The sequence below is a fragment of the Lolium rigidum genome, chromosome 1 (assembly GCF_022539505.1).
Source record: "Lolium rigidum isolate FL_2022 chromosome 1, APGP_CSIRO_Lrig_0.1, whole genome shotgun sequence".
NCBI lineage: Eukaryota > Viridiplantae > Streptophyta > Magnoliopsida > Poales > Poaceae > Lolium > Lolium rigidum.
The window spans coordinates 68,762,379-68,786,970 of NC_061508.1; the positions used below are offsets into that span (position 1 = coordinate 68,762,379).

General features: G+C 42.7%; 3 protein-coding genes across 3 annotated transcripts; 2 read left to right on the forward strand and 1 right to left on the reverse strand.

Moving 5' to 3' along the window:
* Positions 1-7,670: 7,670 nt before the first annotated feature.
* On the forward strand, positions 7,671-11,328 carry LOC124675213 (carbon catabolite repressor protein 4 homolog 3-like). The gene is made up of 13 exons (XM_047211284.1): positions 7,671-7,908; positions 8,306-8,469; positions 8,545-8,610; positions 8,683-8,735; positions 8,827-8,908; positions 9,491-9,571; positions 9,796-9,888; positions 10,122-10,154; positions 10,253-10,332; positions 10,421-10,517; positions 10,593-10,678; positions 10,749-10,833; positions 11,034-11,328. The coding sequence occupies exons 1-13, from the start codon at positions 7,671-7,673 to the stop codon at positions 11,226-11,228; spliced, it is 1,353 nt and encodes a 450-aa protein (XP_047067240.1). The 3' UTR covers positions 11,229-11,328.
* Positions 11,329-12,079: 751 nt separating this feature from the next.
* On the forward strand, positions 12,080-13,157 carry LOC124692703 (protein CURVATURE THYLAKOID 1A, chloroplastic-like). The gene is made up of 5 exons (XM_047226440.1): positions 12,080-12,295; positions 12,375-12,466; positions 12,565-12,672; positions 12,769-12,840; positions 12,941-13,157. The coding sequence occupies exons 1-5, from the start codon at positions 12,169-12,171 to the stop codon at positions 13,004-13,006; spliced, it is 465 nt and encodes a 154-aa protein (XP_047082396.1). The 5' UTR covers positions 12,080-12,168; the 3' UTR covers positions 13,007-13,157.
* Positions 13,158-14,614: 1,457 nt separating this feature from the next.
* Positions 14,615-24,215, reverse strand: LOC124675223 (glutamate receptor 3.4-like). The gene is made up of 6 exons (XM_047211294.1): positions 23,966-24,215; positions 16,352-17,697; positions 16,000-16,277; positions 15,656-15,687; positions 15,147-15,553; positions 14,615-15,064 (listed from the first exon to the last, which is right to left on the reverse strand). The coding sequence occupies exons 1-6, from the start codon at positions 24,213-24,215 to the stop codon at positions 14,615-14,617; spliced, it is 2,763 nt and encodes a 920-aa protein (XP_047067250.1).
* Positions 24,216-24,592: the final 377 nt, after the last annotated feature.

A 24,592-nucleotide genomic window follows, 5' to 3' on the forward strand; every position in this document is an offset into this window, starting at 1 on the left:
TGATAAAATTGATATTATTGCTTCTAGAGTTGATAGACTTGCCTCTCGATGTTGATCTATTAAAATTGAAAGTTATGCCTAATGAGGATATTGATAATAAGATTACTACTACAGCAAATGCCATCCAAGTTAGAATTAATGAGAATATAAGATTAATGGCTGAATTGCGTGCTAGGTGGGATAGAGAAGAAAATGAAAAACTAGCTAAAGAGAATAATGTAGCTAAAGTTTGGACTATTACCACCATTAGTAATGATAATGATTCACATGTTGCTGCACCTCCTACTATCAATGGTAAAATAATTGGTGTTGGCAATGTTTCTACTCCTAGTGCAAAGCGAACAAAACTCACTCGAAATTGCTAAAACTCGTCGAAACCGCTTGTGATAAAACTCGCTGAAATTTTTTCCAACCTTGGGAACAATGATCCCATTGCTGTAGCTCATAATGATTTAGATTTTGATGATTGCCACATCTCTGAAGTTATAAAGTTCTTACAAAAACTTGCTAAAAGTCCTAATGCTAGTGCTATAAATTTAGCCTTTACAAAACATATTACAAATGCTCTCATAAAAGCTAGAGAAGAGAAACTAAAACTTGAAACTTCTATTCCTAGAAAGTTAGAAGATGGTTGGGAGCCCATCATTAAAATGAAATTCAATGACTTTGAATGTAATGCTTTATGTGATCTTGGTGCAAGTATTTCGTTATGCCTAAAAAGATTTATGATATGCTTGACTTGCCACCATTGAAGAATTGTTATTTGGATGTTAATCTTGCCGATAATGTTAAAAAGAAACCTTTGGGGAGGATTGATAATGTGCGCATTACGGTTAACAATAACCTTGTCCCCATTGATTTTGTTGTCTTGGATATCGAATGCAATGCATCTTGTCCTATTGTGTTGGGAAGACCTTTTCTTCGAACCGTCTGTCTGTCGTTATTGATATGAGGGAAGGTAATATTAGATATCAATTTCCTCTCAAGAAAGGTATGGAACACTTCCCTAGAAAGAGAATGAAGTTACCTTTTGATTCTATTATTAGAACAAGTTATGATGTTGATGCATCTACTCTTGATGTTACTTGAATTACACTTTCTGCGCCTAGCTGAAAGGCGTTAAAGAAAAGCGCTTATGGGAGACAACCCATGTTTTTACTACAGTACTTTGTTTTATATTTGAGTCTTGGAAGTTGTTTACTACTGTATCAACCTCTCCTTATCATGTTTTTGTGCCAAGTAAAGTTTCTATGCTAAAGTTGATGTTATATTTGGGATCGCTGCGCAGAAACAGCATTGTCGTCTCGTCACGAATTCAGGCATAAGTCTCCGTAGAAAATTCAAAAAATCTGAAAAATTACGAGCGTGATCCTCGGATATGTACGCAACTTTCATTAGTTTTGAGTTTTTCCATTTGAGCAAGTCTAGTGCCCCTTTCAGGTTCGTCTTTACGGACTGTTCGTTTTTGACAGATTCTGCCTTTTATTTCGCATTGCCGTATTTGCTATGTTGGATGAATTCCTTTGATCCATTAATGTCCAAGTAGCTTTGTGCAATGTCCGAAGTGTTAAGAATGATTGTGTCACCTCTGAATATGTGAATTTTTAATTGTGCACTAACCCTCTAATGAGTTTGCTTGAAGTTTGGTGTGAAGGAAGTTTTCAAGGGTCAAGAGAGGAGTATGATATACTATGATCAAGAGGAGTGAAAGCTCTAAGCTTGGGGATGCCCCCGTGGTTCATCCCTGAATATTTTAAGAAGACTCAAGCGTCTAATCTTGGGGATGCCCAAGGCATCCCCTTCTTCATCGATAACATCATCAGGTTCCTCCCCTGAAACTATATTTTTATTCAGTCACATCTTATGTTCTTTGCTTGGAGCGTCGATTTGTTTTTGTTTTTGTTTTTGTTTGAATAAAATGGATCTTAGCATTCACTGTGTGGGAGAGAGACACGCTCCGCTGTTGCATATGGACAAATATGTCCTTAGGCTTTACTCATAATGTTCAAGGCGAAGGTTGAAACTTCTTCGTTAAATTGTTATATGGTTGGAATCGGGAAACGCTACATGTAGTAATTCTAAAATGTCCTGGATAATGTGATACTTGGCAATTGTTGTGCTCATGTTTAAGCTCTTGCATCATATACTTTGCACCCATTAATGAAGAAATACATAGAGCTTGCTAAAATTTGGTTTGCATATTTGGTCTCTCTAAGGTCTAGATAATTTCTAGTATTGAGTTTTGAACAACAAGGAAGACGGTGTAGAGTCTTATAATGTTTACAATATGTCTTTTATGTGAGTTTTGCTGCACCGGTTCATCCTTGAGTTTGCTTCAAATAACCTTGCTAGCCTAAACCTTGTATCGAGAGGGAATACTTCTCATGCATCCAAAATCCTTGAGCCAACCACTATGCCATTTGTGTCCACCATACCTACCTACTACATGGTATTTCTCCGCCATTCCAAAGTAAATTGCTTGAGTGCTACCTTTAAAATTCCATCATTCGCCTTTGCAATATATAACTCATGGGACAAAATAGCCTTAAAAACTATTGTGGTATTGAATATGTACTTATGCACTTTATCTCTAATTAAGTTGCTTGTTGTGCGATAACCATGCTTCTGGGGACGCCATCAACTACTCTTTGTTGAATATCATGTGAGTTGCTATGCATGTCCGTCTTGTCTGAAGTAAGAGAGATCTACCACCTTAATGGTTGGAGCATGCATATTGTTAGAGAAGAACATTGGGCCGCTAACTAAAGCCATGAACCATGGTGGAAGTTTCAGTTTTGGACATATATCCTCAATCCCATATGAGAACATTAATCGTTGCCACATGCTTATGCATTAAAGAGGAGTCCATTATCTCGTTGTCCATGTTGTCCCGGTATGGATGTCTAAGTTGAGAATAATCAAAAGCGAGAAATCCAAAATGCGAGCTTTCTCCTTAGACCTTTGTACAGGCGGCATGGAGGTACCCCTTTGTGACACTTGGTTGAAACATGTGTATTGCGATGATCCGTAGTCCAAGCTGATTAGGACAAGGTGCGGGCACTATTAGTATACTATGCATGAGGCTTGCAACTTGTAAGATATAATTTACATAACTCATATGCTTTATTACTACCGTTGACAAAATTGTTTCATGTTTTCAAAATAAAAGCTCTAGCACAAATATAGCAATCGATGCTTTCCTCTTTGAAGGACCTTTCTTTTACTTTTATTGTTGAGTCAGTTTACCTATGTCTCTCCACCTTAAGAAGCAAACACTTGTGTGAACTGTGCATTGATTCCTACATACCTGCATATTGCACTTGTTATATTACTTTACATTGACACTATCCATGAGATATACATGTTATAAGTTGAAAGCAACCGCTGAAACTTAATCTTCCTTTGTGTTGCTTCAATACCTTTACTTTGATTTATTGCTTTATGAGTTAACTCTTATGCAAGACTTATTGATGCTTGTCTTGAAGTACTATTCATGAAAAGTCTTTGCTTTATGATTCATTTGTTTACTCACGTCATTACCATTGTTTTGATCGCTGCATTCATTACATATGTTTACAATAGTATGATCAAGATTATGATGGCATGTCACTCCAGAAATTATCCTTGTTATCGTTTACTCGCCGGGACGAGCGTAACTAAGCTTGGGGATGCCGATACGTCTCCGACGTATCGATAATTTCTTATGTTCCATGCTACATTATTGATGATATCTACATGTTTTATACACATTATATGTCGTATTTATGCATTTTCCGGAACTAACCTATTAACAAGATGCCGAAGAGCCAGTTGCTGTTTTCTGCTGTTTTTGGTTTCGAAATCCTAGTAAGGAAATATTCTCGAATTGGACGAAATCAACGCCCGTGGTCCTATTTTTGCACGAAGCTTCCGGAAGACCGAGGGGAAAGGAAGTGGGGCCACGAGGCGCCGCCACACTAGGGCGGCGCGGCCCAGGCCCTGGCCGCGCGGCCCTGGTGTGTGGGGCCCTCGTGTGGCCCCCCGCGTTGCCCTTCCGCCTACTTAAAGTCTTCGTCGCGAAACCCTCTGTACCGAGAGCCACGATACGGAAAACCTTCCAGAGACGCCGCCGCCGCCAATCCCATCTCGGGGGATTCAGGAGATCGCCTCCGGCACCCTGCCGGAGAGGGGAATCATCTCCCGGAGGACTCTTCATCGCTATGATCGCTCCGGAGTGATGAGTGAGTAGTTCACCCCTGGACTATGGGTCCATAGCAGTAGCTAGATGGTCGTCTTCTCCTTATGTGCTTCATTGTCTGATCTTGTGAGCTGCCTAACATGATCAAGATCATCTATCTGTAATACTATATGTTGTGTTTGTCTGGATCCGATGGATAGAGAATACTATGTTATGGTGATTATCAATCTATTACTTATGTGTTGTTTATGATCTTGCATGCTCTCCGTTATTAGTAGAGGCTCTGGCCAAGTTTTTGCTCTTAACTCCAAGAGGGAGTATTTACGCTCGATAGTGGGTTCATGCCTCCATTAAATCTGGGACAAGCGATGTAAAGTTCTAAGGTTGTGGATGTGCTGTTGCCACTAGGGATAAAACATTGATGCTATGTCTAAGGATGTAGTTGTTGATTACATTACGCACCATACTTAATGCAATTGTCCGTTGCTTGCAACTTAATACCGGAAGGGGTTCTGATGATAACCCGAAGGTGGACTTTTTAGGCATAGATGCATGCCGGATAGCGGTCTATGTACTTTGTCGTAATGCCCCGATTAAATCTCACTATATTTATCATATCATGTATATGCATTGTTGTGCCCTTTTCTATTTGTCAATTGCCCGACTGTAATTTGTTCACCCAACATGCTTTTATCTTATGGGAGAGACACCTCTAGTGAACTGTGGACCCCGGTCCTATTCTTTACATCGCATACAATCTACTGCAATACTTTATTTACTGTTTACTTCGCAAACAATCATCTTCCACACAATACGGTTAATCCTTTGTTACAACAAGCCGGTGAGATTGACAACCTCACTGTTTCGTTGGGGCAAAGTATTTTGGTTGTGTTGTGCAGGTTCCACGTTGGCGCCGGAATCCCTGGTGTTGCGCCGCATCACATTTCGCCACCATCAACCTTCAACGTGCTTCTTGGCTCCTCCTGGTTCGATTAAACCTTGGTTTCTTTCTGAGGGAAAACTTGCTGCTGTGCGCATCATACCTTCATCTTGGGGTTCCCAACGAACCTGTGAGTTACACGCCATCATCGCCTCCGGCACCCTGCCGGAGAGGGGAATCATCACCGGAGGGGCTCTACATCATCATGCCCGCCTCCGGATTGATGCGTGAGTAGTTCATCCTTGGACTATGGGTCCATAGCAGTAGCTAGATGGTTGTCTTCTTCGCTTGTGCTTTCATTGTATTAGATCTTGTGAGCTGCCTAACATGATCAAGATCATCTATTTGTAATGCTACATGTTGTGTTTGGTGAGATCCGATGAATAGAGAATATTATGTTAAGTTGATTATCAATCTATCATATATGTGTTGTTTATGTTCTTGCATGCTCTCCGTTGCTAGTAGAGGCTCGGCCAAGTTGATACTTGTAACTCCAAGAGGGAGTAATTATGCTCGATAGTGGGTTCATGCCTCCATTAAATCTGGGATCGTGACAGTAGGTTCTAAGGTTGTGGATGTGCTGTTGCTACTAGGGATAAAACATCGATGCTTTGTCTAAGGATATTTGTTGATTACATTACGCGCCATACTTAATGCAATTATCTGTTGTTTACAACTTAATACTGGAAGGGGTTCGGATGATAACCTGAAGGTGGATTATTTAGGCATAGATGCATGCTGGATAGCGGTCTATGTACTTTGTCGTAATGCCCTGATTAAATCACATAGTAATCATCGTTGATATGTATTGAATCTGTATTTGTCAATTTCTCACCTGTAATTTGTTCACCCAGGCATGTTAGTTATCTTATTGGAGAGACACCACTAGTGAACTGTGGACCCTGGTTCATTCTTTTACATCCGATTACATTCTATCGTTTTACTCGTTGTTTGCAAACAAACACCATCTTCCACTCGATACGCTTAATCCTTTGTTTTCAGCAAGCCGTGTGAGATTGACAACCTCACCGTTACGTTGGGGCAAAGTACTTTGATTGTGTTGTGCAGGTTCCACGTTGGCGCCGAGCTTCACCGGTGTTGCGCCGCACTACATTCCTCCACCAACAACCTTCACGTGCTTCTTGGCTCCTACTGGTTCGATAAACCTTGGTTTCTTTCCGAGGAAAAACTTGCCGCTGTGCGCATCATACCTTCCTCTTGGGGTTCCCAACGGACGTGTACATCTACGCGCATCAGTCTCATGTAGGTGCAAATCACAAAAGGTGTTTGAAATAAAAATTATGTGATGCACCAAGAATGATTTTAATCATTATGGCTCCACTTTTGCATGGAGGTATATATTTCCCTTTCAAATAGCATTGCAGTGAGTTTCAAAATGTGTGTATAAAAATATTTTTCCATTTTCTAAGTTCAAAAAATGGTTTTTTAGTGATGTATAAATAATATAGTGCAAAATGGTACCATTCCAATCTAAAAAAAAACTAAACCATATTGTATGGATAACACACAAATATTATGAATTTGTAGGCTTTCTATCTATGTTCACCCACTTAAATGATTTTATTCCGATTTCGGTTGCACACAGATTTGCTAAAAAAATGTGATGTAGAAGGTAAACACAAAGGGTTTTGAAATAAAAAAATGTGTGCGATGCACCAGAAAATTGTGTTCATTAAAGTACACGGAGGTATATATGCACATAGTTTTACAAGCTTTAAGACTTTCTATAGCTTTTCAAATATTTCTTTATTTCGATGAATGTTATTTGGAATATTTTAACCAAAGGGCACGATTACAAAGGACACATCCATATGTAGTAGAGTTGACCGCATATTTACATATAGCATCGAGAAAACCTAAAAATACATGAAATACGTCCAACAAATTCTTCTTCCGCTAAATTTGCCAGTTCTTGACACTTCGTCACGTTGCCATCCAATCTTTCAAGAAGAGGACTAAGGCAGATGGGAACAACATGCATACAATGAAAAAATGCCACCGACAAAGACCAATATGCCAACAATCAGACCAACACCACACAAAGCCGGAGCACAAGCCTCAAAATGACACATACCCACTGACTCCTCGAAGCTGCCAATCACGTCAACAAGATAGGGTTGAAGTAGGGGTAACATTATTCAGTAGAGCGTTGTCACCGCCATCTGAATGGCGCCATCATGACACCCCAAAACGCTAACTTTAGGGACGTAGTGGTAGCACCGAGCGTCCCATCACCTCCTCCTGATGGAGCGACAAGGACCCATCGATTGCTGGCCGAAACGGATGAAGTGAGGTGGCTTGGCTTAGGAGGAGAGGCAGAAGCAAGATAGATCTCAGTATATATATATATAATATAATTATTACTATTTTCGTGGACTGAATTTATGAGAAAACAACCTAGTTTGGCAGCGCATTTGAGCCGTCCGATTCAGATCCTGTGGCCATGAATATATATATACGCTAACCCCAAAATGAGTTCCCGAACCCGTCTAATCCCGTTCCCCTCTCTCCCACCGCCACAGCCTCGCCGCAATGGCCTACAACACCTCGCGCGCGCGCCTCTCGCCGCCGGCTCGCCCCGCTGCCCCGCGCCCCAGGAAGCGCGGCCGCTCTCCCTCTGCAGCAGTGTGGTGCGCGTCCTCCGATTACGTCGCTCCGTTCGAGCCCCGCGGCCGCTGGCAGAACCCCGCCTGGCAGGGCCGCGCGCCACAGGCCCGGGTGCCCTCCAGGCAGTGGATCGTCGCGGACGAGGCCTCGACCTCGGGCGGAGGTATCCTGTTAGCCACATAGTTTGTTGAGGAGAATAGTTGGTTACCTGTGCTCACCACTTGTTCATGAATAGGTTGAGTAAACATTGACAGATTTGCATTACTTCTTCTTAGTGTTGTTAGCCTGGAAAGCAATAAACTAGGTAACCCAGTTAGTTAGTGGAACTAGTTTGCCAAAATAGAAGTCAGTGAAAGTAAAGTAATTCTACCCAACTACTGCAATTTTTCCACAAAGATGTGATATGTGTTTCCTTCTGTTGCAAAGTTCCATCAGTTTAGGTTGCTGATCTGGAATTATATTTCTTGTTACAAAGCTGTACCGGATTGTGTGGAATTGTGTTGCTGAGATGGATGGTATTCTGGCACGTTTATTTTTTTTCTCATGCTTTCTTTTGGTAGATGCATGTACCATCATGTCATACAACATCTTGGCGGATACCCATGCGGGGAATCATCCGGAACTTTACTTGCACGTCCCATGGGACGCAATGAGGTGGGATTCAAGGAGAAGGCTTATTCTCCGTGAAATTAGGCAGTGGGACTCTGATTTAGTGTGTCTCCAGGCAAGAACTCAACCTGCATATTTGTGATGCCATCCTTTCACTGTACTCTATAACACTTTGTGATTTGCCCAACAGGAGGTGGATAAACTCCGGGGAATCGCTGAAGAAATGCAGAAAAGGGGGTATAAATGTAGCTTCAAGGTATAACTCTATAACACTTCTCTTTAAAAGTACCGTGTTTCAATCCTTAGGCAAGTCTCTTGCCATCTTTAGCGGCGCACTTGGGATGCGGAAGATGGATGTGCTACTTTTTGGAAATCAGGACGGTAAGACTAATGTTCTACCTTCTCCTCCCTTGTTATTTCCACTCATTTGTACGGAGTGTATTTTCATCTTTTTCTTTCTTATGAAATGTAGGTTACGTCTGCTTGAGGAAGATAGTATTGAATTTAGTGAATTCAATCTGTGGAATAATGTTGCTCAAATACTAGTTTTCGAGGTACTTGGATTTACATGAAAGAACCACTTAGTTCAGTCAATTAACTAAGTAAGGAGTAATTTCACATTCATCCTGGTTAGACTTATAGTCGCCAGGGTTCTTCTTCTAGTAATGCTTGCCCTATTTGTTATTGTCCTGAGACCCAAAGGATGGGTAGAAGTAGCAGGAAATAGAGGAGGAAGGGAGTCTGGACACCTTTTTCATTGTTTGATTCTTTTTTTGTTTAATGCTTTTCTCGCCAACCCTTGATGAAACTTCCTTATATACGATATAGATCTCATCTTTTCTCAATGAGTTAAATAGCTCTGTCTAGCAGCATGTCTTATCTAGCAACATGTACCATCTATTATTACAGATTCAGCATTCCCTCATGAGTTGTTTTACATAGTATAAATATAAGAGGTGCCAAACTACATGTTATACTGAATCTTGTATTTCCGAAACTGTTTCCCTGTTACATCCTTTGTATAATCTTTTCTTCTTATTCAGTCTATATCGATCTAGAGTCAAGTGGTCAATGTCTTGGATGTTGGTAGAATGGCTTTATTAATTTTGTTTTTTACTTACCTGTTTCCTTTTCAGCTTAGCGGAAGCCAAAAGTTTGTGCTCGGGAATATCCATGTTTTGTTTAGTCCAAAGCGTGGAGATATAAAACTGGGTCAGGTATATGTTCAGCTAAAGTCAACATCATTTGTTTCCTGCGTATCTCATATCATTTATAATTCTTTAGTCGTGACAAGATGTTCTGCATAATCCTCATTACCTGATATGAACCCAGTGCAAAGTTTGAAATGACTGTCGACTACTTCAAATTTGGCAGATGTTTCTTTTACCCATTCCAACTTGACCCACTTATAAGTGTCCACTCATAATTCTCCTTCCTCCAGATCCGCATGCTACTGGAGAAGGCAAATGCTCTTGCTGAAAAATGGGATGGAATTCCTATTGTGCTTGCTGGGGATTTTAACTGCACACCTGATGTATGTTTTAAGTTCTCCCATGCATATCTCACGTTAAATTTCTCACATGAAGATAATTACTTCCAGCAAGTGTTTGCTTCGTGACTGCTCATTAGTGATAGTGCTTTAGATTGGCTGCAGATTAACTTGTTAATGATTTTATAAATCTTTTTAAGGAATGTGGTATCCCGTGATTTAGTGCTGACATTTTTCTTTCATTGGTTCGACTTTTTCTTATTTTTCCCTCGGACCAGAGTGCCCTCTACAAGTTCTTGTCGACAATGAAGGTGAAAGAATGCATTAGATATTTTTTAGATACCCCCAAAGTGAGTGAACTATGGTTATTATAGAATTGACTACAATGTGTTACTTTTTGTGTCACCAGCTGGACATTTCTTTGCATGATAGAAGGCAGTTGTCTGGAGGACTTGATAACTCTGAATTTGGTTTATACGAGCTTTCTAGGTCAAAAGTCGTTCATCTCAAATCTTAGGTTACCTGACACATCTCTTTGTTTTAAGACTTGTTACTACCTTCCTTTACTCAAGTACAGATGGAGTGCCGCAGAAGTGAGAAATGCGACTGGATACTCAAATGTCATGGTCGCTAGACATCCATTGAAGCTCTCTAGTTCTTATGCCATGTTAAAGGTAGTATTTTGTTGTGAAAATGGAAGCACTCTGACTATTCGACATATATCTGAAGCAAAATGTCGATTATTTTAGGGGAATTCAAGCAATAGAGGTGATCATGGTGAACCTCTAGCAACTTCATTTCACAAGAAGTTTCTTGGCACTGTTGATTATTTGTGGTATGCTTCTCAATACGAGCCTGTATCTTATTGGATGCATATAAGTTGTGGCTGAGTTTCTTTGTTGAAGGTATACTCGTGGGCTTGAATGCTCCAGAGTTTTGGACACACTACCATTGGGTGCTTTGAGGAGAACGAGGGGTCTTCCGACCAGGGTATTTCCTCTTTACATATGCATCATACTAATTAGAAAAAATATTTATGTGAAAAGAGGACTATATATCTTAAACTTTGGTGATGTCATTGTTTGAGTTTTTGATGCAATTTTCCTGTTTATATTTTTTTTTTGAAATGGATCGGACACACTATTCATATTTAACTGCTAACATTTGATGCCATGCTGAAAATCTGTCAGGAAATGGGCAGTGATCACCTGCCCATTGTTGCTGAATTCGTCTTCGCGGAACGGACCCAAGATGATTCTGAGCAAGAAGATGAATCCGAGGAAGAAGAGGAATCCGAGGAAGAAGATGAATCAGAGCAAGATTATGATTCTGCACAAAAAGGCACCAAATCAAAACACATATATTTCTCAGATAGCGACGATTAGGTTGACGCGAGTTAGTTATTGAGTTGGTAGAAAGATTTGAGATGAATGATGACTGAGAACAGGGTGCGCAGGCCGTGAGGAACTGCGTGCGCCGCGATGGCCATACTAGTCATGATCCAGAATGAGAAATTATCCAGCCAACCATATCCTTGCATGCCGTAGAAGGTGTTCTGCTCAAGCAAGCGGGGTTTTGCTCAAGCAGGCGGTGTTGTGATTCATGCAGCAGAGTCTAGCCATGCTGTGCCAGGCTGCTGATACGGAGCAATTAGGTGCGGAGCTGGTGATTTGTGTCAGATGTTAGATTGACAAACATGTCAATCCAAGGCAAGAAATGAAAAACAAAGAATAATTATTCTCGTCTTGTGTGTCAACTAGAACACGTTGACATGGTATTCTTATGTTTTAGCGCGCATTTTGTGCATGCTTACAATCTTTACTCTCATTTTATTTGAGACATGATTTCTTGAGGAACTGCTTCTAGACTAGCAAACATTGCGCGGAAGAAGGGTGCTGACTATATGGCCTTCAAGCAAATATGACATCCTGTAATAAACTAGTAGAATACACTAGGAATGCCGCAGTAGCAGAATTTACAGCAGCATATCCTAGTAGAATACACTAGGAATGCCGCAGTAGCAGAATTTACATAAGAAGCCGAGTAAGAGAGCACAGATCGACCCTGTATGCTCAGCACCAACCAAACTAATGCCTGGTATGGGAGGCAATATATGGATTTGAAGATAGGGAGGCGGCCAATCAGAGCCTGGCATCCTGCCACGTCGCCGCTCCCAAACACACACGAGCGACACGACCACGAGAGCCACCCCAGCCCGGCCTACACAACAACCGCTCCAGCGTTCTTTCCGTCACGTAGCTAGCACAGCGGAAAGCAGAGCGAGAGGCCGAGAAGGGATTAGAAGCCAGCTCTAGCGATAAGGCAATGGCTGCCACGGCGTACTCCGTGGCGCTCCTCGGCGGAGCACGCCTCCCGGCCACCACCGGCGCCACCCGCTTCACCTCCTCCGCGCTTCTGCCCCGGCGCAACCTCCAGCCGCTCCGCCTCCAAGGTGATTGAACACGATAGAGCTGCTTGTCCATCTAACTTTTCTTGCGAGCTAGCGTCTTACTGCTTCACCGAGCTTGCAGATGCGCCGAGGCCGTCGCTTCTCCGCGTGAAGGCCGCCTCCGACGACACGTCGGCGAGCGGCGACGAGATCATCGAGGACCTCAAGGGCAAGGTTCGTGCCGACTACCTGTATATATGCGTCACTGTACAATGTGTCAATTGTGCGCGTTCTCACCCGTTCACTTCTCTTCTCCTGTGTGGCGACAACAGTGGGAGGCGATTGAGGACAAGCCCACCTTCCTCCTCTACAGCGGCGGCGCCGTCGTCGCGCTCTGGCTCACCACCGTCGTCGTCGGCGCAATCAACTCCGTGCCGCTGGTACGTGCCCGCCGTCGAAACTGTTCGCCTCTTACGATTCTGCGCAACTAATAATGAATCCTTCCCTGAATCCCGCTCTGTGTTCCATCTGCGCAGCTCCCCAAGCTCCTGGAGCTCGTCGGGCTCGGCTACACCGGCTGGTTCGTCTACCGCTACCTCCTCTTCAAGGTAACAAACAATGCCAGCAGACGCACCGGTGCCTCTGCACCTTGACTTCAGTCGGCCAATTTGACTGATAACTTTACATGCACTTTCTTGGTGATTGCAGGAAAGCAGGAAAGAGCTGGCCACCGACATCGAGTCCTTGAAGAAGAAGATCGCTGGAACAGAGTAATAAACCTGTCGAGTTCTCTGGAACGTTTTGGGTGGTTGTTTCGGTGTATCCGGCCATGTAATGGAAGAACACACCTACTTGCTTAGAGTACTTGCCCACTGCTTTTGTACGTGTGTTACATATATATCTGTATGCAAGAAAAGCTTTGGTATCGTGTCTGGAGATCAATTGGTTTTGTATGCCTTGTATTTGTTCGGGGCTCACCCCATTTCGAAAAAAAAAATGCCTTGTATTTGTTGCTATGTAAACGTGTTCATGTGAAAAGCGTGATCCATCCGATCTACTTTACATTAGTACTAGATAGATATGTGTGCTTCGCCGTGCCGACCGTATGGGGTGATTGCGTCGCGTGGCTGACGAGATTCATTTTAAATACAAATGTGCTCAGCTTTGTAAATAAATAAATAAACTAGCAAAATCTAAGATTTGGTACTCGGAGCCTATTAGATGACGATACATTGTTGAATGCAATTATGGCATCGTGCCAAGATGTAGAAGGGTGTAATTCAAACTTCAAAAATACCGCATTTACGTCTATCAGGTAAGATTTAGGAAAAAATGGAAAACAGATACAAATTACGGTGATTAAGAAATGTCAAGTATGACCGAATTCATAATTCGGTGTCCGCTATTTTGTTAATATAGCAATTCAATTTTAAATGCTAGAATGTCTTATATTTAGGAACATAGGCAGTAAATCTTATGTCTATCTATGGCATTGACAAAGTGGCAGAACAAGGAATCCATCTACGTACTCGCTTTGGAAAATCAATTACAAGGACATTTTGCGATGTCAAGCGTTCATGACAGCTAAGAAAATGATCGTGGAATATTTAATAATCAGAATACTATAAAACTTTGTTCAGGCCTCTGGTTAAGAATGCTTGTGTTATGGATGAGTCTATACTGCTTCTTGTCATTTTTAAATAGCTTATTTATGTAGAGGTTTTGAGTGATCCGTGATTTCTAATGCTTTGTAATACTGATCCGTATGGATCGATTGATGCAGAGACTAGTGTTTTTTTTAAGGAAAACATGTTTGCTGCGCACATACAAAGACATAATTACAATGAAGGTAAACAAGAAAATGTATTTCCGAATCCTGATACAAGTACACCGCTGCTACAACTGATCTACTTCAGGTGTAGAAATGACAAGGTTTTTAATGACAAAAATTCTTCTATCATGCAGGTTATCTACAGATGTACAGCTATGCTCCGTTCATGATCACCGCTTCAACGCTTCGAGGACCGAGACCTATTTATGGAGGTGTCTACACGTTTGGAGAATACGGCCAAGGATTTTATTACCCAACATGGGTGGCAGCATAGCCATAGGATAGAAGCCAATGGAGATATCGATTAGTTGGCTTTCTTCCTTTATCCTTTATGTACTAGTTTTTTGCTTGGATATTGGACTCATAAACGGCTGTGTGCATCTTAGCTATGCAGAGGCTGGGTGTAATGCTTGATACATCGAGTAATAAAGCGCCCTTTATCGAAAAAAATCTACTTCAGGTGTTGTCTGGCTGTGTAAGAAAAACATGTGGCTTTGTCATCCGAAAGACTTAAAATCTGCAAGAACCTTGTTCGCTGAAGAGTCTGAGGATCAAGCAGCCCTAGTATCCTTTATGCTCGATCTCCGTTCCATGATTTTCTTGATCTCCTCCTCTTTCTTGTCGACAAACTGCATCAGTTCTTTGACGCTAGCAAGGCGAGTCGGCTTTGGCTTAGTCGGCTGTATTTCACCAACAATAACAGTGTTGACAGCAGCAGCGTCGACTGGCTCAACGGATTCAGAGCTGGAGTACTTGCTGTACTGCCAGCACACTCTCGCGAAGAAGAACATGACAGCGAACAAACATATCACAGCGCACACCATGAAGAGGCCCCAGAAACTTCCGAGGCTCAGCCGGACTGCTCCCACCGCACTGTCCTCAGAGCTGCAACTCGGATCTGAGAACCACTTGTCGTGAATTCTCTGAAGCTGGCCACTCTCTGAAAGTTCAAGGATGGCGGTCGATAAGTCTGTAGCAAGGGGAGAATCCCTCTGGAATGCCTGTAAAATTAAATGAGAATGTTTAGTTCTCTCCATTATAGGACGCCTACAAAAGTGAATTCAAAACGGTTGCCGAACATACAAATCCCCATCCCTCCTTGGTGAACTCCTGGCCGACTATTCTGAAGTTGCAGTGGGATGAAAGGAAGATCTTAACGTATGGCATCTCATCAACAATTGCAGCAACGCCTCCATTCTTTGGTCCACGATTAAGGGCATCAGCATACTCCTGGACCGTGCTCAATGGTACCAACCTAGATTCAGCAATGTTCAGCTCCTGGATCAGGTAGTTTCTGGTGAATTTTCCAGTCTGGTATCCGATAGGTAAACCGCTTGCAATCAAATTGTCAATCCCAGTTATTCCAGTTGCAAGTTGCTGGACTGTGAGGATTGACGTCAAGCTAGCCGTGTAACTTGAATTGATGATTAGCACGACGAACATCCATATGATTAGCACAAAACGCCCAAGAGCAGTTACAGTGTCCTGTCCTGAGGAGAGTTTTTTCAAAAAGATATTTTTATTCAGATAGGAAAACACCACGGACTGGAAGATTTAAACATAATACCATGTGATGCATCTAGTGAACTTACTGTGTGCAAAGAACATTGTTGAGAAACTGAACCTGAAAGAGATGCATAAGGATTCAGTTAGCTTCTAGATAATCATTTAGGGAAATCGCCAAGATACAGAGTCACAAAAATATTCAAGCCATATGTGGTAACTAATCCTATGGCCTTTTCGGCGGCCTATTTATTTTCTGTCCGCTCTTTTGTAACGTTTTGTGTGGTTCGTACTGTTGGACGGCTGTATGCATCTTAGCAATGCAGAGGCCGGGTGTAATGGTTAAAACTTTTGAGTAATAAAGCGTCATTTATCGAAATAGATGTGGTAACTTATGATAAAACACATCTTTGGAGTAGCAAAAGAAACTTACCAAAATATTGTTCCGACTTGCTGTTGTGGCGAGCCTCGAAACTCTACATTAGTTCGATGTTCGAGAATCCAAACAACTACTCCCACAAAAAGAAAAAGAGCACCTGTTACACACCACATCTCTACTGTGAAAGGTTTAAGGAAAGCCCAGGCACTTGAATTTTCTCGTCGGACTGGCGCTACTATCACGAGTCCCGCCTCGATATAAGGCTGTGTGAACTCTGCAATCTTGGTTCTGTTTCTCACAATGGAGAAGTCACCTACAGCTGCATCAAGGTGCTGAGGAACAAAGAAAGATTCAGATAGTTGAAAGCAAAATGAACAAACAAGCAGAGCAAAGAATGATGACATACATTGGTGGATACCCTACTAATAATGTTGTCATAGTTAGGATTACTTATGCCATCCCCAATTGATATGAATTGGCAAGAAACCGGGTACGGAAGCAGCTTGATTGCTGCGTTGAATATATCAATGTTGTAACCGCTCACATTATCATGGCCAGTGCCACCTGACACCAATTCCTTAAAACTTGGTTTATTTGGAACACCAACTCGGAGAGGCTGGCCATTGTTTGGGAAAACCCACCCCTTAGGCTTAGTAGTAGTGTCGCCTGGCCACACCACACTGTACAGCCGCTGGGCACTTGTTGACGTATTTGGTGGCCTCCGATACAAAATTTCAGGAGAAGCAACAGAAAGGCCAGAGTAATTACTCCAATATCCAATCAAACGGGACCCGGAACCACCAACGTTAAGGATATCATAAGCTGGTTGTACCAAGTTGCGATCTGAGTCAAACCGAACCTGACCTGTTAGGCCTGTAATGTTTGTGAGCAGAAGTTGCTGTAGCAACTGCTCACCACCATCAAATATCTTAAGAGTTGATAGACGCAAAGTGCTTCCATTTGAATCGTGCAACCTTGGATCTGTAGAGAAATTAATCTGCTGGCCGCTATTTAGAAATCGATCGATAGCGCGGGCAACAATCCATACTGAGTCATATGCATAAAAACCATACGAATTCAAGGCAGAATCGATACTCCTATTACGAGCCACATTATTCCATTTAGATATGAACTTTGTCTTGGCAGCAGAATCAGGAGTATGGTGACGAAGAAATATTATCCCTTGGATATGACTCATGTCGTTAAGATCTCTAGACCTTGAGGAGTCCAGGACAGCAGCTAGCCAATCGGTTACTATCCACACATAGCCACTAGTCATCATCTGGAGCTTCTTAGCTGTAGAAAATAGTCTCATCCCTGTATCAGGATTGACATGCACAACGAACACCCTTGATTCCATCATGTTTGCTCTAAAGAGTACATCAGTGATCACGTCTTCGTCTGAATTTGGAGGAATGATTGCTTTATATGAAATTCTTGCCCGCTTTGCAGCAAGTGCATCTCCGAGGACCGAGACCCCACTTCGCCCATAATCATCATCAACAAATACAGCAGTTACCTGTTTCCATTGGTAGTAATCAACAATGCTAGCAACAGCGTGCATTTGGAAGTAGTCGCTGATGGTACCCCTTAAAAAGTAAGGATATTCCGATGCGGATAGGGTTGAATCAGTTGCTGCGAATGATAGAAGTGGAACATGCAGCTCATTAACAACATGCGAGATGACATGGCTTATTCCAGATGATTGTGGGCCAATGACAGCAATCACTTTTTTCTCCATTAGTTCCAATGCTGAAAAAAGTAAGGTTTTATGAATGAGTTCATAGACTATTCAAAGAAATTAGGATGCGTCTTATACATACTAATTGGAGGCTCATTTCAAAGCAATTAGTAATGAACAAAACTTCAAGAAATTTATACCATTTGCAACTTCTGTAGAACGAGAATATCATGTTAGAAGTTCGTAGGCACGTAACCCAAATTTTACTGGTCAAATTTGAATCTCGAATGTGTGGACGTTTTATAATCTGGAAAGGAGGTTGTACATTGTACTCCATTACTTCATAAGATGCCTTACTGATATTGATTAAAAGAGGTTATAAAACTATGAAAAAAATGCATAGGACAATGATTACGATATCATGAAGTTTTCATCTTGGCAACAAGAAAAATAGAATGCGGCTAAATGTTTAGTAACAATTTGTAAAGAAAAGGAAAGACAAATGAGGGCTGCAGCGATAAAAGATTATTAAATATGCACACACATCTTACATTTTGAAATAAAATTGAAACAACAAGTCTCAACACACCAACATTAATGGAGGACAAAGGTTAGAATAGTACTGTACTACCACCGTTTCAAAGCTTTAAGGTTTTTTTTTTTGAAAAGTCAAACCAAGTAAAGTTTCACTAAATTTTTAGAAGAATTTATCGAAAATATGAAATTTCTAGATACCATATGAAAATATATTTCATTATCTATCTATATTGATTTTGTATTTTGCATGTTAATGATTTTTAATTATAACTTGGTTAAACTTGACATAGTTTGACTTTCTAAAAACAATATAAACCTTAAACTTTGGAATGGAGGTACTATTAGGTAGGAATAGATGAGAAAAAATTAGATGTTTGAACATATAAAAATGCATATACTGTTACTTTCTATCTAGTTAAAGAGAGAAATGTACGTGCTTTAATATTGAGCTTGCATTGCTGACAAATTCAGAAATGACCAGGACGAGAGTGAAACAAAAGGCACATATGTAGTTCTTCAACTTTCTCTCCAAAGTATGATTTTTAATGTGCACAATTGGATAACACTGGCCTATCTATAAGGGGAAATCGTTAAGAAAAAGGGAACCCTACTCGAAGGACTCGCGGCGTGGTTTCTCCAACTGTCATTTTCTCCTTCATCTGGTCCCCCGCTGGGTGTCTTCATGTTCACATGTCGCAACCAGAAGCGGAGTGGGATTTTGACGAGAGAGAGATAGGAACGGGTGCAGTTTTCCCTTTTATTTTTTGAGCACAAAATTTTAAAATAAAATATCTTTAAAACCATATGTCCAAATTACAATCTGCTTTAAGGATGAGGATGACAGGGAGGGGGACACGCGTGGGGTGGGAGATGCTATTGGTCCCTTTTATTTTTAATCTGTAGTTTAAAACAAAATACCTTAAGAACCGTTCATCTAAATTACAAACTATTTTTACTTTCAAACGTCATTGCGTCAAGATCTTTGAATCTAGATGCCACATTGATAGGTTTCGGGAAAACAAAATTGTACTTCTAAAACTATTAATCGGGTTGGTGTGAGTGTAATTTTGTTTCTATGTTTTTCTTGGTTCCGGGTTTCATTGTAATTTGCACTTCGGGTTTTGTATACTCGTACTTGTACTTTCCTTAGTGTACTTTGTACATATGTTTTAGCATACATTGTACTTCGATTTTATTATACATGTACTTGGGTACACTTATTCCATGTACTTCGATTAGTGTAGTTTTATATTTTACTTTCCACTTTGAATTTACTATACTTGTATTTGAGTACACTTGTGTACTTCGGTTAGTGTAATTTTGTGTTTTGTACTTTGTTTTGTTACACTTGAACTTTATAGCATATTTTTTTGTGTACTTTGTACTCATCTCCAGTGTAGTATATCTGTACTGTGTACTTGTTTCTACTTTTTTCCTTTGTACCGAAAAAGAACTATGTATAAGCTAGGCTAGCTAGTATACCACCCATGCAAACCGCGCGTACAAAACCAACGCGTTGTGGATGCATGGCCGAAGGGAGCAAAACCATCCCCTTCCGTGAATGAATGCAAGGCTGATGGAGCATGCACATGTGGATGTGGACCGCTGTTTCCCGAACTAAGGATGTCAACGGACATGGGGCAGGGTAGAGCAATAATATACCCATACCCGTGTAGTCAATGGTATTAATTAACTTCTGCCCATACTCGTACTTATAGGCATAAAAATTTGGACAGGGATCAGGTGACATGCATACAGCATGTCACGCTGCAACATGCACCCTCCCCGATGCCCTCCAAACCTCATCCAAAGGCCCAGAATGATCCAAGGCAAAAAAGATCCCAGGACCAATCCTCACATGGGACCAACACAGGCGCGCGCACGTGTTCTAGTCTCAGGGCATCTCTAGCTGCATGACGCCGGGCTGAAAAATACGCCCGATACCACATCCAGCGAAGCGATGCAAAGTGACCGGGCCATCCGCGGCGACACAAACCTGGTCGAAATATGTGCCCCAGATCCGTCTCCGCGGACGCTGCGCAGACGCGCAAAGTGCCCGCTCGCGTCTGGCGGACGTTTCGTCTGGCAGGCCTGGCAGTGACCCAGCGTCGATGCGTCTTCTTCGTCAGTAATGGCGCCGAGGCGTCGCTTCGGCAGTCATGCAGCTAGAGATGCCCTGAGACTAGAACACATGCGCGCGCCTGTGTTGGTCCCGTGTGATGATTGGTCCTGGGATCTTTTTGCCTTGGATCATTCTGGGCCTTTGGATGAGGTTTGGAGAGCATCGAGGAGGGTGCATGTTGCAGCGTGACATACTGTATGCATGTCACCTGATTCCTGTCCTAAAAATTTACCCATACCCATACCCAGCGATACCCGTATCCATTGGATACCTGTTGGGTAGGTCAAATTGTTCACAAGTTACTCACAAATCTACAGTTATCGATAGCAAATTTGACTAACAAATAAATTTTCTCATCGCAATAATCTGTAGTTGATTACATAACAATTAACCAAATATAGAAATCACAAACTCGCATTCTAACTCATAAGTCAACAAAAATAGACGTGTTACATAAGAAACTGACAATAAATGGGTAGGGTATGGATATACTCGCGGGTACGAGGTTCTACATGTGCCCTACCCATGACTTAACGGGTAGGCTATGGATATTGCTTATAGGTATAAAAGTGTAGTGTACCCTGCCCATACGGGTACGGTACCTGCAGGTACCCATACCCATAAGTAAATTGCCATCCTTAACCTGAACATATCGCTTGCCCAGTATCTCAGCACGGAGGCGAACTTCACAAAGGTCGGCCTCCCGCTGACGCGAGTGATACCTGTCTATAGGACGTGTGCTCTACACAATAATTCAACAACAAAATATATGAAACAAAACTACTAATAAGTTCTAACAGTTTTGGAGATTTAGAGAAGTGTCTAAATTAATGTTGAGCACATTAAAAAAATAAGGAAGTGGGAAAATATGTTGTCCATCTTCTAGCTTATAGATTCGCGCCTAGCCTGCCTTCTCGCTCGTTTCGCCTACCTAGCGCCCCGCTCGCTCCATGGCCTTGTGTGATGCCTTCTAACCTAGAGGAGAGACCACCGTTGGTCGCCCCGTTTATGGATGCAAGTGGACAAGTCCACGGACGAGCCTGCTTCGACCGCGTGAGCCGCCACGGCAAAATGAAGGATAAGCAGGTGCCTGCGGACGCACTGACGCGGACAGATGCAGGCTTCGCAGGTTCCTGCGTCCACGCGTGTGCTGCTACGGGGAAAGTGCTCGACATGTCCATGGCCTCCAGCGAGTCCGCGCGAGCTCGACAAGCCCATGGCGCTCCTCTCCGCCACCTCTGCCGTGAAGACACGTCTTCAAGCACCCGGCGCTGCACCAGAGCAGGCGCGCGGCGCGAAGCTGGTGGCCGCGAACGCTGCGGCCGTCGCGGAGACCGTGTCGACGCCGTCGGAATCGAGCGGCAGGAAACGAGCGTGCTGGTGGCGGAGACCACGTCGGCGCCGTCGGAAACGAGCGGAAGGAAACGAGCGTCGACGCCGTCGGAAACGAGCGTGCTGGAGCCGGCCGTCGGTGAGCCCGGTCCGGCTGAGCAGCAGGTCGGTGAGCGGCGGCAGCGCTCACGATCTGACTCTGGTTTTATTTTGATCGATACGATCTGACTCTGGTGGAGGAGAATATGCGGTGCGGACTGCGGGCCGAGTGGGTAAGGCAGGACTGGGCCACAAAGCCCACTTTGGGGTAGCAGCTTATCCGCGACGCCACGAGGCGTTTCTTCCGCGGCGCGGCTTTGCGGGCCTGCGGAAGCCTGCAGCCACCCCCATCCGGAGCCCCGTTGCCTCTCCGCCTGCTGCTATGCCCCACCCCCTCTCTCCCCTCTTGGTCCATGGAAATCCCAAGCTCGAGCTCAACAATAGCCATGTAAACTTTAAAATTGAAGTCCCAAGCCCAAAAAAACTAGGAATCGCTGGGAACGGAAATGGGGTCGCCTTTCCAAGCACTGACGGGGCCCTGGCTAGCCAGACTCGCGGACGACGACGCTGGATTAGCAAGATCTGGTCCGCCATGGACAAGTTTTTCCGTGAAATTTTCGATGTTGCATACACTACTTAATTTTTTTTAACAAAGTGCATTTATTTTGTAGAGAAAGCACACCCAAAATGTTCAATATTTACCTGGCATTTGCCACAAGTTTGTGCTTCCCCCCATGTTGACGTCTGCTATTAGGGTGCTCCTTAATACATGTTTCTTAAACCTTGTGGGATGACCTATGTAGTATACCATTTATGATCCACTATACCAAAATGTTTAGACTAGCCATAGTGGAAATAACATAGATACTCTCTCCGGTTCAGTTTATAAGGTATGCATGTAGTTTAAAAAATAATAACCACACAAGAGGGAGCAGTAACTACCGACAACATGCAATGACACGTAGCCGATACAAAACAACCTAATAAATGGGTCTTATATGTACCACACGTATGTTATCGCCCACTATAAAAATAGTAATATAGACTAGTAACATATATGACATTTATATCTAAGCATCCTCTGGGCCTCGAGCTAGAGGAGGAAAATCCTAAGGGTAAAAAGTCAGGCCTAGACCTGGCTCAGCCCTGGCAAAATCCCAAAAGTCCTATGGGCCGTCAGGCCAGGTTACTTCGTTAAATTGTCATTTTGCACTACCCAGGCCTAACCCGATTGTCGGGCCTAGATTTGAGGCCTAGGCCCAGGATTTATGTTCGTGCCGGGCTGCCCATGCCAAAGTACAATTGACACCATCCTCATGGAAGGGTAGAGGAACAGTTTTTTTAAGCACAATTGGTTTCTCCATAATTGGTTTCTCCATTTTCAATCAAAGGCAGTATTGATAGAATCTCATCATGGAACACGAGCCAGGCAATCATTGTCATAAACAAAAGGGAAAATGTACAAGAAATGGATCATCCCTTAGAGAACAGGCAAAGAGACATCCTATCAAGTAATCATAGAAAAATCAGATTTCAGACTAACAAATCAATGCACTAATATTACAGTTGAATTATTTCTTTGCTGGACAACTATTAATTCCCCTAAATTTATGGTACCCAATCTGATTGAATCTTAACAGAAACACAACAACAACAACAATAAACTAAATAAAGTATTATTAAATGAAGATTGTTATCTAAAAAAATAAACAAATGAAGGACCACGCTCTCTTCATATATGTGCCGGAAGGCCAAGACCAATAAAAGCCAGGTTACTAATAAACTCCGAGGTGCAAATCCTGTCATTCTGTAACAAGTTGCAACTACTCTTGTTTTTTATATAGGGTATGCTGGACAGATTGTGGTGTCGTCGTTGCCCTCTACGAATCAGGCTTATACTGAGATCTCAATAAAGATAAAGATAAATGAGGCTGATGCTAAAGAAGCAGCGGGTAGGTTCAGGAAAAAAAAAGGATAAATTAGTTCAGAAATGAGAAAATCAACAGCATTCAGATTGATTTTCTTGGATCACGTCAAACCAATTTTTCATTTCTACTTCTGAACAAAAAAAATATTTTCTTCTCGTTTGCAACTACTAAAGTATGAAACTCCTATCTCCATCACAGCCTCGCTTTGTACATAGTTGTTGGAATAAATTAGCCAGGTACAGAAGTCATGAAAGACGAACTCCAATAAAAATTCACGACTCATGCAGAAATCACTATTTTAAGTACTAGCCACATGAACTGAAGGAAAAATCAAGTAATAGTGTAACAAAACACAAGGAGAAGAAGTAAAGAACAACTGACCTTCGATGGTTCCAAGAAAACTGCTGCAATTGGTGTCGTGGGTGATCAAATTCAGGTTGGTCCCGGCGAGCACGACGGTGTCCGCATTGACGTCGTCGACGGCGAGCTCGATGGCGAGCCGTGCCGCGCGGCCAATGATCGACTCGTACGTGAAGAGCGCGCCCACGGTCACCGCGGTCGGCCGCTGCCCCACCGCCGCCACCGTCGCGGCGAGCGCCAGGCACAAAACCAGCAGCATGTCCGCGCCCATTGTCCACTCCAAGCCCAGGCTTTCGACGCCAATGCGGCGAGCCGAGGCAGAGATGTCACCTCTCCTCCTCCCTGGAGCTGGGAGAAAGAAAGCTCGTCGGCGGGGTGAGTAGTAACTAGTCGTGCTGGGAGGCGTGTTTTGTGGTGCCCTGCGCTGCGCTGCTGCTGGCGCTGCCTCGGCCTGTATGTATAGAAACTGAAAGGGAAACCGAGAGGCACACACGTAAGGAAAAACGACTTCACATATTGCTCGACGTCTATGTCATCACATCCCTCTGTTTCCACCATTTTTCTCTAGATTCGTGCTATTCTTTTTGTGAAAGAAACCCCAACTACATTCATTGTTATTTTCCAGAATGCTCCACAGTTACAACTTAG